The 15,985-nt window shown below is 48.9% G+C and overlaps 1 protein-coding gene and 4 non-coding genes across 5 annotated transcripts; 4 read left to right on the forward strand and 1 right to left on the reverse strand.

Moving 5' to 3' along the window:
- Positions 1-107: 107 nt before the first annotated feature.
- Positions 108-179, forward strand: Trnaw-cca. Its single transcript has one exon. It is a non-coding gene; the product is annotated as a tRNA-Trp (tRNA).
- A 358-nt stretch (positions 180-537) lies between these two features.
- Trnas-gcu lies at positions 538-619 on the forward strand. The gene has a single exon. It is a non-coding gene; the product is annotated as a tRNA-Ser (tRNA).
- Positions 620-838: 219 nt separating this feature from the next.
- Positions 839-912, forward strand: Trnat-agu. Its single transcript has one exon. It is a non-coding gene; the product is annotated as a tRNA-Thr (tRNA).
- A 342-nt stretch (positions 913-1,254) lies between these two features.
- Positions 1,255-1,328, forward strand: Trnai-aau. The gene has a single exon. It is a non-coding gene; the product is annotated as a tRNA-Ile (tRNA).
- A 759-nt stretch (positions 1,329-2,087) lies between these two features.
- Borcs6 (BLOC-1 related complex subunit 6) lies at positions 2,088-3,914 on the reverse strand. Its single transcript, XM_041663909.1, has one exon. It carries the CDS (start codon positions 3,852-3,854, stop codon positions 2,778-2,780), a length of 1,077 nt encoding a protein of 358 aa, XP_041519843.1. The 5' UTR covers positions 3,855-3,914; the 3' UTR covers positions 2,088-2,777.
- Between the last annotated feature and the right edge of the window lie 12,071 nt (positions 3,915-15,985).

The following is a 15,985-nucleotide window of genomic DNA, read 5'->3' on the forward strand; positions in this document are numbered from 1 at the left end:
AGGCTCCAGCCATATTTTGGGTTTCCAGAAACATTAGAGAAAAAGAAAAAAAAAAAAAATCCTTCCAATAGTGCCATGAGGTGATCCGTGCAGGGCTGTGGCCGGCCGGCCTCGTGGCGCAACGGTAGCGCGTCTGACTCCAGATCAGAAGGTTGCGTGTTCAAATCACGTCGGGGTCATTTACACTTTTTTTTCCCCCCAATTTCCTTTACTTTTGTCCCAGTGATAAAAAAAAAAAAAAAAAATCTCTTAAAGAACAAAAAGAAGAGGCTCGGGAACCAAATCTTGACGCCGCCCAGTCAGGATATCTCGGTGATCTATTTCTAGTGAGCATTTTTGCGATAATCCAGAAATTCTGGGCAAAGCGGGACTCGAAGCCAGCCAGCCCGAATTGGAGCCTTCGGTGTTGGCTCCATCACTGCTCTGCGAGTGCGCGCGGCAGTTAGGCCAGGAGTCCTGGAAACGCAGACAGGGGCGGCCTCGGTCAGGAGTGAGGGTTCAGGTCTCAGAGAAGCCAACGCGAGCACCGCCTGTGTGGACGAGGTGGCCGAGTGGTTAAGGCGATGGACTGCTAATCCATTGTGCTCTGCACGCGTGGGTTCGAATCCCATCCTCGTCGTCGGTGTAGCTTCTACGGTCTACATTCAGTTTTGTAATCGAGAGACAAATTGTGACAATTTCCAATTTCCGAGTCACTCTGTCTTCAGAACACCTACTACCAGGGCGGCTTCCAGTCCTTTCTACTACCTTTTCCAGCAGCACCGAGATTTATTTCCTGGTTGCTCATCTGCCCTATGAGTGACCTCGCCAAGTAGTGAAGGAGTTACCTCATCGGATAGGCGCCGTGGCTTAGTTGGTTAAAGCGCCTGTCTAGTAAACAGGAGATCCTGGGTTCGAATCCCAGCGGTGCCTTTCCCTTTTACAGAAACTAGAAAAGTTCCAACAAACACGAGACGTGAACAGACTTTGAGTCCATCTACTTACGTCTACTCACTGCTTTGCCTCTGGCGTTCCGATGATTTTGTATTTGGGAGTGGGTTCCAGAACCTCCTTCCAGATCACATTTACGTACTGACCCGAAATCAAATGTCAAAATCGCATCATTCCATTCTTGCCTGTTAAAATTGCAAGTTGTTAACTACTCACTGCTAGTTTGGATATATACATTTTCCGTCCTCCAAAATGTCTTTTCTTGGCTAGACTGGAACATCTATTCCTTTTACATGCCTTTAAAAATATATGTCTGTTGTAACTGGCCGGTTAGCTCAGTTGGTTAGAGCGTGGTGCTAATAACGCCAAGGTCGCGGGTTCGATCCCCGTACGGGCCAGAGAGTACTATTCCTTTTGAATTTCAAATAATAGGCTGTTTTTGCAATTATTAGATGGAAGTATAGAATTGTTTTCCTTTTATCCCTTTTAACAATGTGGCCTTTTTTTCTCTGCAATTTTAGATAAAGGTATAGAATTCTCTTAGTCTTTTTTTATTACTCGTTTTAGTTGGATTCCAAGATGGTCTTACTAGTTTTAATTATTTTTCTAAAAGGGAGACATCTAAGAACACTTCATAAAGCAGTATTTCTAATCCTGAAACAGTTTGAACTAAACAAATGTACTGGAATATGTCCAAAATGTGGGATTCGGGTATCATTTTTGTTATCTTGGAGATTCGATGATCATAATATGTAGTTCTTGAATGTACTGTGTAAACTGTAAGGAGAAGACAGTCTTTGTGGACTGATCTGCACTGAGGTCAGGGACAGAGCTGCAGGAGTTTATATTTCCTCATTACCAAGATAACCAATCTGCCGAGCGTCTGCTGTCCATTGGAAGCAGAAAAGCCACCACCACCACCACCCCCCGGCCCCCAGACCCGTGCTGGCTTCTGCTTGTAGTGGCTCTGAGAACCTTTGTGTAATCATCTCCTTCAGATCTGAAGCAGGCCTTAGATCCTTCTCCCTCTAGCATGAGACTTCCTCCCCCACACCCCCAGTTCCCACCCCCAGGGAGCTCCAGGAACCACCCCGACCTTCACTCCCATTCCTCTGCCTTGTCAATCCCTGCGACCCCACACAGAAACAGGCTCAGCCTTAGCAGCAGCGGCACTTTAATTCCACAAAACTCTCCACAACAGGTGGGCTTCAAAACCAGCAACAATTCTAAACTTAACCGAGAGCGGTGAGACACCTCCCACCTCACCCTCTCCACCAGGGAATGTGCACCTGCTTGCTCCACCCCGTGGCATTTTAGGGGACCAGAGGGAAGAAGCAGAAGGTTATGCATTAGCAGATGTGCGCCCTTGCCTGCACGGCGCCTGCCGAGGACCACTCAAGCTCCTAAAGCCCCTGGCACTTGGGGTCTGATCACTGGGATCAGGACAGCCACAGCAAACAGTGGCCCCTTCCGTTCTCTTCTCGGCACGCGTGGTGGTCTGCTCCACCGCACCAGCAGAGATCTAAAGGCCTGCGTTCCCAAGGATGGCGTTCTAGCGAGGGAGAAGAGTCAGGAAGAACAGGGTAGACTGCTGGCCAACTGAATAGAAGCAGAGCTACAGCCCTTTGCAGTAGGAAAATCTTTACGACTTCCCCATTCCCCATTCCATTCACACATTACTCCGAGAATGGGCACAGGCTACGTAAACGCTTGTGGAAGAACCTCTAACGCACAGGCCTCCCCTCAACCTGCAGTTTCCACCAGAGCTTCTCGAAGAATCCTTAGGGTCCAACTGGACCCTGGCCTGGCCAGGTTAGGCATGGCCTCTCTCTCCTCTGTGCTCCTGGTCACTTGCATAGGGCCTCCAACACCTCCAGAGTACGTCGGATATCTCGGACTTGGCGTGCCAGCCCCTGAACCGGTTGCAGAGCCCGTTCCAGCTCCTCGCAGCGCGCAAGTAAGGTGTACATGCCCTTGATGCTCATGTCCACGGCCTCGCCTAAAGAATCCACGGCGTCGCGGTAGGTCTGGATACAGCCCACGCTCAATGCTGTCAGCTCCTGCACCGCACCACCCAGCCCGCGGAGCAGACGGTCCACCCTGCCGCCCAGCTCGCGACTCAGCCGCTCCAGATCCCTCAGCACGTCGGGGTCGATGGGAGGAATAGTGGGAGTGGGTGCGGGGGTCAGGCTGGACCGCGCAGAGGCAGGGGGAAGGGGCGGGGGGGCGCCACTCAGACGGATCTTGAGTTGTAGGTTGTTGGCGACGAAGTGGGTAAGGTCGCCGTGGCGGCTCACCGTGCCCTCGAGCTCTAGGGGGCTGGAGATGGTGGCGCGACGTCCCCCGCCAGCGCCGGCCTCGCCAGTCGCCGAGGATCCCCCTCCGCCGCACGCCCCACTCAGCCCGTCCAGGCTGCGGCTGTCCTGAAGGCGGCTGGGGAACGAGCGGCCAGCCCTACCCGCCGCCGCCTCCTCTTCGTCGTGGTCTGCATCCTCTCGCTGCGGAGGCTCCACATCCATCTCGACGCCGCCGGGGCTCCCTCGACGGCAGACCCTCAGGGCGGAAGGCTGGTTCTCGCCGGGCTCGGGGTCCTGGTGCCAGGAGGACGGGGGCGGGGCGAGCTCAGAACCTGCGGGTCCCCCGCGGCCCCGGGTCCCTGACGGCGTCGCCCTGATGCCCGGCTGTTCCTCCCAAGCTCCCGGCTCCGGCCGGCGGACGATGCTGCCGCTCGACGTCTTCGGGGACGCTCGTGGGTGACGGCTCGCGACCCCAACGTTCTCAGCCTCTTCCTCCCCGGACGCCCTCAAGACTGAGGGCGGCTTCGAAGGCGTTCGGACCGGCTGGCCGCTGAAATTCGCGGCCTGATGATCGGCGACGGCCGAAAGGTCCGGTTCTGGCCCGAGCCGCCCCCCGGCGGCCTCCATGCTGCGGGTGGGGGCCGGAACTTCGAGTCGCTCGCCCGGTTCCGCGGCGGCGGCGGCGCCTTTAAGGGGCGGGGGCGGAGGCGCGCCGATTGGCAGCGGGCTGCTCGGGGCACGGACAGGAAGGACTCTGCGATTGGTCGCCGCCCCAGGAAGTTACGGACGAGGAGTGTTGTTGAACTGCAGAGCCCACGTGAAAGCCAGTCGGGTAGCGGCTGGGACGTGACAGCTGCGCCCGGAGTCCCGCGGGGCGGAGCCAGGCTCTGGATCCACAGTTACTGCCTAGCAATCACACCCCACCGGGGATCGTTCTAGGATTTCTGGAGGTTCTTGGGATGCGACTATTTTAAAGCCAGAATTCTCAGCGGCACAAGAGTGATTGGTTCTGTTCTTGAGACCCTGAGACCTGGTCGTTGACACCCAGAGCGTCTCACTGTGGACAGAGTTGCAGCAAGGTCTGTGGATTTTCTGGGTGTGTTTGCCACTCTCCGGCCTCCTGTCTCCTCTGGGTAGAGCTTTGTCTCATTAGAGGATAAAACGTGATTTTGTCACAAAAGAAAACATTCAACAGATGAAAAGATCAGAAATATTGATAAACACTGTGCGGGAAATAAAGGACTGTAATTGAGAGTAAGTAGTACTAGTTAGAGGAGGCCTCTGATGGGAAGACTCGGAGAACCATCAAGAGCATCAGAGCCACCTTGCAGGCAGGGTGGCTTTCCTAAATCTCAGGGGCAAAGAGGGGTGATATAAACAAAAAGTGTTGGGGCGCGGGGCTAGGGAAGAGATAGCAAGAAGATCCTGGGGCTAAAATAAACGAGAAGGAAGGAGGATTTCCAACATCGAGACCAAGATTCAGGCAGGAGGTCCATCTCGCCGGGCGTTTTAGTTTCTGTAGTGGGTGAAGATTTTTTTTTTTTTCCCAAGGGCAAACTGTTGGTAGAAAAGTTGTTAGTTACAAAATAGAACCAAAGCTCTGGGTCCCTTGTATTTAGCAAAGCAAATTATTAATATCCTCCTTGGTTTATAATAGGTGTGATCGTTCCTGTTTTGGGAACGGAAACCTTTGTGGAAAGTTTTCACAGTCACTGCTGAGCCACTGCAGGGTTGTTACTTTCCCTTTTTGCCAGCACCGACATTGGCCTTAGCAGTTCTATCCTGACTGTCCTAATTCTACTCTTGCACGTGCCACCACCGCCTGGCGAGCTTTTTGAGTTTTTTTTTTTTTTTTTTTGGTTTTTCGAGACAGGGTTTCTCTGTGGTTTTGGAGCCTGTCCTGGAACTAGCTCTGTAGACCAGGCTGGTCTCGAACTCACAGAGATCCGCCTGTCTCTGCCTCCCGAGTGCTGGGATTAAAGGCGTGCGCCACCATCGCCCGGCCTTTGAGTTCTTTTTTTTTTTTAAAGCGTAATCCAAGGAATCCTAAAACATGCCAGAGATATGTCTTGCCACCACCAAAATGGGTTTTAAATTTAAATTTCAATTCAAATAACAAGATGACATTTGGTGTGACAGTAAGTGTACATTTTGGCTATTTCTCTCTGTGTGTGTTTCTCTGTCTCTTTCCCTAATAGATTTTTTTAAAAAATTTATTGAAAAAATTTCATATAATTTATTTTAGTCGTGTTTTCCTCCCCCAACTCCTTCCAGATCCTTCCCACCATACACCCAATTTTGTGCTCTTCTTTAAAAATAAAACAAGCCAGGCGATGGTGAGGCAAGAGCTTGTCTCTGTGAGTTCGAGGCCAACCTGGTCTACAGCATGAGTTTCAGGACAGCCAGGGCTGCACAGAGAAACCCTGTTTTAAAGAAGCAAAATATAAAAAGAAAGACATGGAAATAAAAGGCAAAGAAGCTGGAGAGCTGGCTCAGCAGTTTAAAACCCTGACTGCTGGACCTGGGTTCAATTCCCAGCACCCACATGGCAGCTCACAACTGTAACCTCAAGATCTAACACCCTTACACAGATATACATGCAGACAAAACACCCACATGCATAAAATAAAAATAAATAAATAAAAATGAAAGAAACAAAAGTAAAGCAAGAAACACCAAAAAGCTACAAAAGTGAACATCAAAATCGAGCAAAAGACTAAGACAAAAAAAAGTGCTTAATGGAAAACAAAATGAAAAGCCAGTAAAAATACCCCCGAGTTGGTGTTGTATCAACTCTCTGTTCCTGGGCATAGGACCTGCATTTGAATGTGATTGATATACCCAATGGGACTCAGTTAAAGAGAACTGACTTGCCTTTGCCAGCAGGTAGCCATTGCAGATAGCTTTATTAAGGGTGGGACTTTCTGTCACTCCCCGTCGGGCTCCTGTCTGGCTTGAACCATGCTGTCACAGTCACTGGGTTCTGATGTGCATCAGTCCCATTGCGCTATTGTGCTTAGAAGATGTGGTTTCCCTAGAGCCAGCCATCACCTGTGGCTCTCGCAGTCTTTCTGCCTCTTCTGCAACATGGATGCCTAATCCTTGAGGGGAGCATTTGATGAGGACTCCCATTTAGGACTGGGTGCTTCAAAGTCTCTCACTCTCTGCACATGGTCTTGGTGTTAGTTCCCATACACTACAAGAAGATTCTCTGATATGGCCTGGGCAAGGCACTGATCTATAGCTATAGCAGTATGTAATTAAAAGCCTTTTTATTGCAATGTTCCTTTAGTAGAGTAGCAGCAGCAGCAGAGTAAGTGCTAGCTGCCTAACCTAGGCCCGTGACCTACCTAGTCAGGTTCCTGGCCACTTTAGCGATACCAGGTATGGGTTCCATCTCATGGAACTTTAAAAAGTGGCTGGTTACTTCCACTTGTGCCACTGTCGCACTAGTATATCTTGCACGCAGGTCACTATTGTAGGCAACACTGTTTGTAGCTGGGAATAATGATGATTACCTTTCTTCTCTGATAGCATGCAGAATGCCTTCCAGTTCCATACCATAAATACTAGTCAGTAGGAGTAAAGCTTTTAGTTAGACACCAGCTTGACTTCTCTGTGTTCTGTAACAGTAGTGTTGTCTTCAGCAATGGGGACTTACCATTAGGATGTGGAAGTAACCAATAGGCTTGGCAGCAGCCTTTAATCTTTAGAGGGCTCCATGGCCAACCACTCAACAAGATGTAACCCATCCCTGCCACTGGAGGATTTTCTTGGTGGCATAAGATGTCCAGCTGGCCTGGGTGATGGTGGCTAGCATGTCTTTAATCCCAGCACTCAGGAGGCAGAGGTAGGCAGATCTCTGTGAGTTCAAGGCCAGCCTGGTCTACAGAGCTAGTTCCAGGACAGGCTCCAAAGCTACAGAAAAACCCTGTCTTTCTTGAAAAACCTTTAAAAAAAAGTCTGGTTGGAACACCAACTTTTGGGGACACCATTTAGATTTCTTTCATATATGTATATATTTTAGGAAACTTCTACAGTAGGTTTTCATATGGTTGTTTATTTACGCCAAACACGTGCGTACCCATCTTTGACTACTAACCCTCAAAGAGCATCCGTTCCTGTAGAGCTGCCCAAGTGGGGGGTACTAGGTAATAATAGCCATTTTAATTACAAATAACCAGGTATGCATAACTGTAGGGGAAATGTGTTACAGTTGTAGTGTTGCAGAAATACCCTGGCTAATCAGGAAGCCAGGATATACTTAGAGCCTCAGTAGGACAGCTCTGGAGGCTGGAGCCACAATAGGACAGCTCAGCCCTGGAGGAAAGGTGTCCTAACTATCAGGAAACCAGGCTACCTTAAGCTGAGGTGTGGTGGGGGATGGTCTCCCCTCAGGATCTTCTCCTGGAGAGCCGCTACAGCTGAGTTTTGCTCTGTTCCCTTAAGGGAAAGTCCTAGAAGAGCTATCTGTCTCTTCTCTGGCCCAAGATGTTTCTTCTTCTGCTAACACTCTGCTAACGGGGATGCCCCTGCAAGAAATGTAGCAATCTCCTCCAGCTTCTTGAAAAGTTACCTTTTGCTGCCTGGCCTTGCTCAGCTCCGGCTTAAGGAGCGTCCTAGTAAGGGTCTTCTGTTGTGCTGCGCCTTGCTGAGACCCTCTAGGGAGCATCTCAGCAAGTTTAGCTCAGTCCTCTAAGTGATGTCCCAGCCAGGTTCTTCTAGTCTGCACCAGCGAATGAAGGTCATCACCCAAGACTCCGGAGAAAGAGATTTATTTGAGAAGGAGTCCAGGAGAGCAGTTGCCCCTGCCAGGGAGGGATTAATGGCAGCCTTTAACTGAAGGGGCCCTGAGGCTTATATAGAGCTTCTTAGGGGCAGAGTTTTTCCAAGGAAAAGGGGGACTGGTTAGTTTTTTCCTGTTCAGGGATTGGTCAGTGTAGTTGTTCAGGGGCAGAGATGATGGCTCTGACTTTATGACCAATTTGTTTCTCTCACTGGTCCTTTTTAGCTTTCTGACTCTCATCTTAGGACCAGGGTATATATTTCTCTCACTGGTCCTTTTTAGCTTTGTGACTCTCATCTTAGAACCAGGGTATATATTTCTTTCACGGGCTCTGATTCTAGGGACAAAGTGTGTTTCTTTGACACTAGTTTCAGAGTCAGGGTACATTTTTTTAGTCCTGGGTTCAGGGATAAAGATGTTTCTTTCACTGGCCCAGGTATCAGATGGGGGGGGGGGGGGTGTTTCTTTCACTGGCTCTGGACTCAGAGTCAGGGCACTCAGTGATTGGTTGGTTTCCTGATCCAGTTGTCCCTTTTACCCTACAATAACCTCCTGCAGAGGACTGTGAGAAGGATGCCTGAGAGCCGTTAACACTGAAGAGTCACCTTAGTTGTTGTCTGCTGGTGTCGGATCTGCTTCAGGAGACATTAAAGGAGAAAGAGGGTTAACAAAACCACCCCACCAATTAATGCATATGTGAGCATCCAGGAGGGATCCAATAGCCTTTTCATATTATGCCAAACACTTTTTTAAAAATGAAAAGTCAAGCTGGGTAGTGGTGGTGCACACCTTTAATCCCAGCACTTGGGAGGCAGAGGCAAGTGAATCTTTGTGAGTTCAAGGCCAACCTGGTCTACAAGAGCTAGTGCCACGACAGGTTCCAAAGCTACAGAGAAACCCTGTCTCGAAAAATAATAATAATAATAATAAAGAGTCAGGGGCCATAACCTCACCCTTAATAAATCAATTTGGGGGCTGGAGAGATGGCTCAGTGGTTAAGAGCACTGACTGCTCTTCCAGAGGTCCTGAGTTCAATTCCCAGCAACCACATGGTGGCTCACAGCCATCTATAATGAGATCTGGTGCCCTCTTCTGGCATGCGAGCATACATAGAAGGAATGTTGTATACATAATAAATAAATAAATCTTAAAAATAAATAAATAAATAAATAAATTTGTTAGGGGGGCAGTGACGGGCAAGAAAGGGGAAACATTACCCATCCTGGGTTATTCCCTCCTTGGTGGAAGCAGGCTGATCCATGGCTGGATGTACATCTCTTACCGGAGTCCATATTAGCGTTGTGGCAGTCTGAGGAAAAACACAAGCATACCCTCTCCCACAGGGAGGTTGGAGGCTGCCTTGGAGGGAGACAGGCTCTCTCCATCTCACCAGGGGCAGGGAGTGGTCCTTGGTAGAGATGCCCAGTGCTTGTAAGCTGGACTGAGCCCCTTGTCATCAAAACTGAAGAAGCTCTTATGGAAAAGGACCTCTGTTCACGCCAGATGAGGATCTCTCCTAGTCTCTGGTGAGACTGCCCTGGCCAACAGCTCCTGAAGAACTCTATTGGTCTCTCCACAATGGCTTGTGCCTGTGGATTGTAGGGGATGCCAGTGGTATGGGAAATCTTCCAAGAGCCTAGAAAGTCATTGAATTGTTGAGAGGAATAAGCAGGACCATACATTGCATACACTTACAAATAATTAAAAATAGGGTAAATATGTTAAAATGTAATAATATTTTATTGAGTATATATGTCACATCTATTATTATCTATCATCTATCATCTGTTTATGTATCTATCCATTGATCTATTTTTATCATCTATCTATCATCTTCTTTCATCTATATATCTATTTTTCTATCAATCTATTTATTTTACCTATCAGTCTGTTAATATATACTTAGCCAAAGAAAGGTACTGAAGAGTCAAAAGGGAAAAATAGAATTTTGGAGTGATAACAGAGTTTTGGCAAAAATAGTCCCTAGATTTTTTTGTTTTCTTCTGTCCCACACCAGGTCGCCCTTCTGATATGAGACAGAAACTCTGAATTCTTTTTCTCACATGCTTGGGTTTAGAGAAGGAGAGAGCCATACTCCCAAGCCAGCTTTGATTTTTAACTGAATTGGGACTACACCTTTTCTGAGAAGTAGAGAGAGATAGATGTCTAGGTAGTGAGATCTAATATGTGACAGGTACCCGTGCTCATCCCTCTGAGTTTTTATTGGAATCTGACAAGGCCAGTGTGATGTTAGGACAGGAGTGGGTGGAGGCGGGGACTGCATGGAAGGGTATCTTTATTAGACGTGTAGAGAGGCCTGCTAAGAGCTTGTTTTTCGGCAAATGATTGTCAATTAGTTTGATGTTGTATCTAAAATGATAGTATCTGATAAACCATTCAGTCCAGGGATGTCCAGGAGATTAGTCAGTCCTGTCCAGTTAATCCCAAAGGTGGTTTCCCAAGGAGGAAGACTAAAGACATGTCACCCATCAAGGGCTCCCGGGTCACCCACATTGTCCCATCAATCTGAATACTTCACACACCAGTTCCACAAGAATATCGTTTGATCTCCAAATCAATCTTACAATCTCCTGCAAAACTAGTCTGAAGGCCCAGAGGAATTTGTCTTCTGTTTACATTTTCAGTATAAGCCTTAACACTGTTGACTCTAAGGGGCTGCTGACCCACGTTCACGTTTGCTCCCCGCACAGCTGGTTCTTGGTTTCTCGAAAGACCTTCTCTGTGAATTGACAAATAAAGGCCCCACGTGCTTTCCCATATTATTTAGCCGTTCTACTAGTTCAGTGTCTGAAAAATGAACCCAGGTGGTCAGACTGCAGGTGCACCCTCAGGCGCACAGCCTGCTCCTTGTCCTCCAACAGCGCTAGCACACAGCACAGGCGGCTGGCCTTGGCGCTGTGGCTCCTGCGGCACCAGGTGAGAAACCCAAGCGCCAGCAGCACTGAAGATCCGCCCCGGGTAGCCGAGGGCATACACTGACAGGAGCAGCATGAGGCTGTCGAGAGTCAAAGGGGATCAGGAACTGTGAGGACACCCCGGAGCAGCCAGCTGCAGTGGGCCAGTCCCAAGCTCCCACCGCTCGGGCCCCACAGAAGCAGCAGGCATTCCTGACTGCTCTGGTGGGCTCGGGCCCTTGGGGTGGCACAGGCCTCAGGCCTTGGGACTCCAGCTTTACCAGAGAAATGCTGCCATTCCCGGACAGGCTGCCGAAGCCCAAGGCGGGCCCCCGGCTGCCCTCCAAGCCTTACTGGCATGTCTGCTGGGTCAGCTGCGCAGGGCCAGACCTATCGGGACCACCTGGAAGGACAGAAGCCGCGGAAGAAGCAGGCGGCTCAGAGGACAGGTACACAGTCCAGCAGAGGTCCGACAGGGGCCCACAGCCTTCACTGCGGCCAAGTTGCACACCAGGCTAAGGAAGCCTAGGAGTGTCACCAACTCCTGAGGCTCAGACAGCACCCTGAGACCCCAGTCAAGCAGGAAGCTCACACCAGTGACAGCTCACACCTCAGGCCTGGCCAGCAGGGCCTCCAGGCACTCATCTCCCAGGCCGCCCCACAGCTCACTCTCCCTGTCATCCCACAGATGACAGATCAATATTACAGCCACAACGAAAAAAAAAAAAGCTGACCAAGCGAGCTCAAACCCTGTTAGCAGTCCCTGTTCCGGGGCCAGACATCCTCCCGGCACCCAGGCGTTCTGATCCATTGGCAGCTGACATTTCATTCTCGTCTCTCATAGGCTAGGCACGATCAGGACCTCTGACAGCGCCTATTGCTAGGTAATCAGGAAACACCGCTTGGTCGCTCCTTATTGGACCCTTTGACAGCTCCAGGCAGTCTCCGGGCTGGCTCCTTTTGGCCTGGCAGGCTTTAACTTCCTACAATGATGAAACAAGCATTCTGAGCTAAACTGAGGGACACGTCGTCTCCAGAGACTTTAACACCCGCTTTCACTTTTGATACTAGGACTGGCTTTGCCCTCAACGGTGACTTTTCGTCCATCTCATCCCCTGGTATGAGAATGAATTTGGCTACAACAGGGTGACAGATGGGCTTCATGGTCCATATAGCTTTCAAGGAATAAGAAGCCCCGAAATGCACACCCCAGGGAAATATGGAAAACAGAAGCCGTTGGCTGCTGAGGGGTCCCTACCTCAACTTAGCTCCCACCCTGAGCATCTCCCCTCAGATTCCATCCCAGACCTTCACCTGATCGCCAGGGCTGCCTTTGACTCTTGACAAATAGAGCTTAGACAGTCCTACCTATCTAGCAATATAGTTCATTGTATCCAGAAAAAAAATTTCAAGACAGGGTTTCTCTGTGTAAACAGCCCTAACTATCTTGAAACTCAAGTAGACCAGGCTGACCTTGAACTCATAGAGATCCACCTGCTGCATCTGCCTCCTGAGTGATGGGATTAAAGGTGTGCACCACCACCACCTGGCAATCCTTCTTTCCTTCCTTCCTTCCTTCCTTCTTTCCTTCCTTTTTCTAGTTTTTCAAGGCAGGGTTTCTCTGTGTAACAGCCCTGGCTGTCCTATTACTCACTCTGTAGACAGGCTGGCCTCAAACTCACAGAGATCCATCTGCCTCAGTCTCCCGAGTGCTGGGATTATAGGCATGTGCCACCACGCCTGGCTGCAATTTTTTTTTAATTAAAAAAATAAAGTGTGATTGGAGTAAAGGTGAGGGTCTGGTGACTCCACCCTCTTCCGTAGGGAACGTCAGCAGGCTCAGTCTTGAGGGTCTCTTGCAGATAGTCACTGCTGTTCTGAGGAAGCACTTATTATGGTAAAGCAATCAGGAGTGGGCCGGTTCCCACCAAACTCCAGTAGCTGCACCACAAAAGCGGGAAGGAGAAGCTAGGGGCAGTGACCACAGTGTCTATGACATCAGTGGTCAGCAAAGCATGACTCCCTCGTGGGTCAAACCAGCTCATCAGCATGAGACCTGAGAGGAAGGTTGCTTATATAGGCCGCCTTCTGTATATTTTGTTTTTTCAAGAAAGGGTTTCTCTGTGCAGCCCTGGCTGTCCTGGGACTCTCTCTGTAGACTAGTCTGGGTTTGAACTCATCTGCCTGCCTCTGCCTCCCAAGTGCTGGAATTAAAGGTGTTCGCTACCACCAACCACGCAGTTTTTATATTTTTATAGGGTTGAAAATAAGGAGTATGAAAAGTTATGAAGTCAAATGTCCATGTCCCCAAATAAATAGATATTGGAATCTAGTCATGTTTACTCATGTATGTGCAGTCTATGTTGCTTTGGGGCAAGAACAGTAGAGTACAGTCACAGTGGAGACCATATGACCTGCAAAGCCTGAACTAGGTGCTGTAGCTTTGGATGTGGGATGTTAAAAGCCTTCGTCCCCGGCAAGGCACTACTGACGGGGTGGAAACAGTAAGAAATAAGGCCTAGGGGCTGGAGAGATGGCTCAGTGGCATTTGTCTTTTGCTTTCTGGTTATGAAGTGATCCGTTTCGCTTTGCCATGTGCTTCTACCACGATGTGCTGTCTTGTTTCAGGCCCCAAAGTGACAGGCCAACCAAGTTGACTATCTCAGCCTGTTACAACCATGGAAAAGCTGATGAATGTTTTAGTCATCACCTGAACGTTTGGCACAAGGGCTCTGAGCTCGGGTGGTCAGGCCATTATTCTGTGCATCAAAACTCTAGGGCAACGCCTTTATTCCTGGCATTTAGGCAGTGGATTCAGGTGAATTTAAGCCCAGCCTGTCCACATAATAAGAGAATTCCAGTCCAACTGGGACTACCCTGTCCCAAAACAAAACAAAACCAACCAAAAAAAAGCTCTAGGGTATATTCACATCTTCAGAAGAGTGAACTCTCTAGGTCCGAGCCTCTAGGGTAACATGGTCAGCCCAGTCTCTGCTATGCTCAGGTCCATGCTGTGGAAGTTAGAGTCAGCCACATAGCGCAAGGTAAACAGCTTTTCTGGCAGGAACTGGGAATGTCCTCTGCTCCCAGCACCAGACAGCTTGCATCACCAGCCAGGAGGTGCCACATTTCAGGGGCCAGGTCCTGGAGTCAGAGCCTCCAGGGGTGAAGGGCAGGTGGGCATTAGCAGAACCAAGAGGGGACAACTGTTGCCTGAGCAAACTGTTCACAGTTTGGTAAGTGTCCTGCCTCAGGACTGTCCCCTCCGCCACCTCACCCACTCCCCACCAACGACATAAAATTATGACGTTCCCTTGTTTGTTCCCAAAATGTAATTGTATTCTGGAATGTACTTTTCTCACTGAATGTATCGCACGCAGATGTACCTCTAACTCAGCAGAGATCTGAATTAAGAATTGCATAGGCTGGGCGGTGGTGGAGCACACCTTTAATCCTAGCGATTGGGAGGCAGAAACAGGTGGATCTCGGAGTTCGAGGCCAGTTCAGTCTACAAAGTGACAATCAGAGTTAGAGAAATTCTTGGAAAAACAAACCAAAGGTGAATTGTACCATCTGTACATATGCTGTACTTCCATGTATGCAGGCAAACACGCATACATCCTTAAGATAAACTGCATACAGTCCACAGATAGGATGGTGCTAAGCTTTGAACCTTTGACACCCGCAGAGTCATGTTCTGGAGTTCGAGAGCTAGCTGACAGGTTGGGGCAAGTGACTGGCTCGTGAGGACTTTAACCAAATTGTGGATTTCCTTAAAATCATTTTTTAATATTAGAATATAAAGAAATAGACTTAGTTGTGGCATTTTCAAGCATATATATCATTATTCTTTATTCTTTTTTATTCATGTTCTTGTGTGCACACACGTGGGTGCCTGTGGAAGTCACAAAAAGATGTCAGATCCCATGGAGAAGTCACATTTGGTTGTCGGTGGCTGTGAATTGCCTAACCTGGGTTCTTTGGACCCACACCTGGGTTCTTCTCTGAACTGTTATCTAGCCCCGTTATGCTGCTCTGATTCACCCCACTCCTCCCTATCCTCCTCCCCCTTCTGTTCTCATATAAATTTCATTTCCTGATTTCATTCCATTTCTGTCTTCACATTTCACACACACACACACACACACACACACACACACACACACACACCCATCATAAGGTCAGAGGATAACTTGAAGAAGTCCGTTCCTTCCTTCCACCATGTTTCCCAGCAACGGAACTCTGGGGTCCTCGCTTGGTGGTAAGCACCTTTACCTGCAAAGCCACCTCACAGCCCTAAAAGCACGTATCATTTGCATTTCCCTGAGGGATGAGGGGGTGAACACTTTCTCAAGTATCTATTGGCTTCCTTTGAGTACCATCTATTCATTTAGTTAGCCTATTTTTTGGAATACCTCATAGAGCCTAGCTATTAATTCATCACGAGATGTGTGTGCAGCTGGAAAGACTTCTCCTCGCTCTGTGGGCTGTGCCGTTTCCTTGACTGTACAGCTTTCTATAATTCTGATCTCGCCCTGTAGCTAAGGCTGGCTTTGAACACGTGATAATCCTGTTGCTTCTGTTTCCTGTGTACTAAGACTAAAGGTATGGGCCACTGCTCCGGGTTTGACCTATGTTGACTTTTTTACTTTTAAATGTGTGAGTGTTTTGCCTGCAAGTATGTCTGTGCCTGGAGCCCTCAGAGACCAGGTGTCGGGTGCCAGGAAACTAAAGTTACAGTTGGTTGTGGCCTGGGTGTTCTTAGGAAGAGCAGCCATCACTCCAGTCCCTCGACTTATTATATTTTTTGAAACAGTCTCACTAGGTAATCTTGGCTGGCCTGGAACTCACTCTATTAGACCAGGCTATCCTCAAACTCAGATCTGCTTGCCTCTGCCTCCAAGCACTGAGAATAAAGGTCTGCACCAACCTGACATCTTTAACTTTTTTTTTTTTGAGACAGTTTCTCTGTGTTACTCTGACTGTCCTGGAATTTACTCTGTAGACCAGGCTGGCTGGCCTTGAACTCAGAGACTCCTCTGCCTCCCAATACTAGG

This window comes from Microtus oregoni, unplaced genomic scaffold (genome assembly GCF_018167655.1).
Source record: "Microtus oregoni isolate MIOR12 unplaced genomic scaffold, Mior012 000015F_ref0000493, whole genome shotgun sequence".
In the NCBI taxonomy this organism is placed as follows: domain Eukaryota; kingdom Metazoa; phylum Chordata; class Mammalia; order Rodentia; family Cricetidae; genus Microtus; species Microtus oregoni.

Excerpts from the sequence above, each read along its gene's own strand:
- Borcs6 (XM_041663909.1), bottom strand. The coding sequence starts at position 3,854 with ATGGAGGCCGCCGGGGGGCGGCTCGGGCCAGAACCGGACCTTTCGGCC.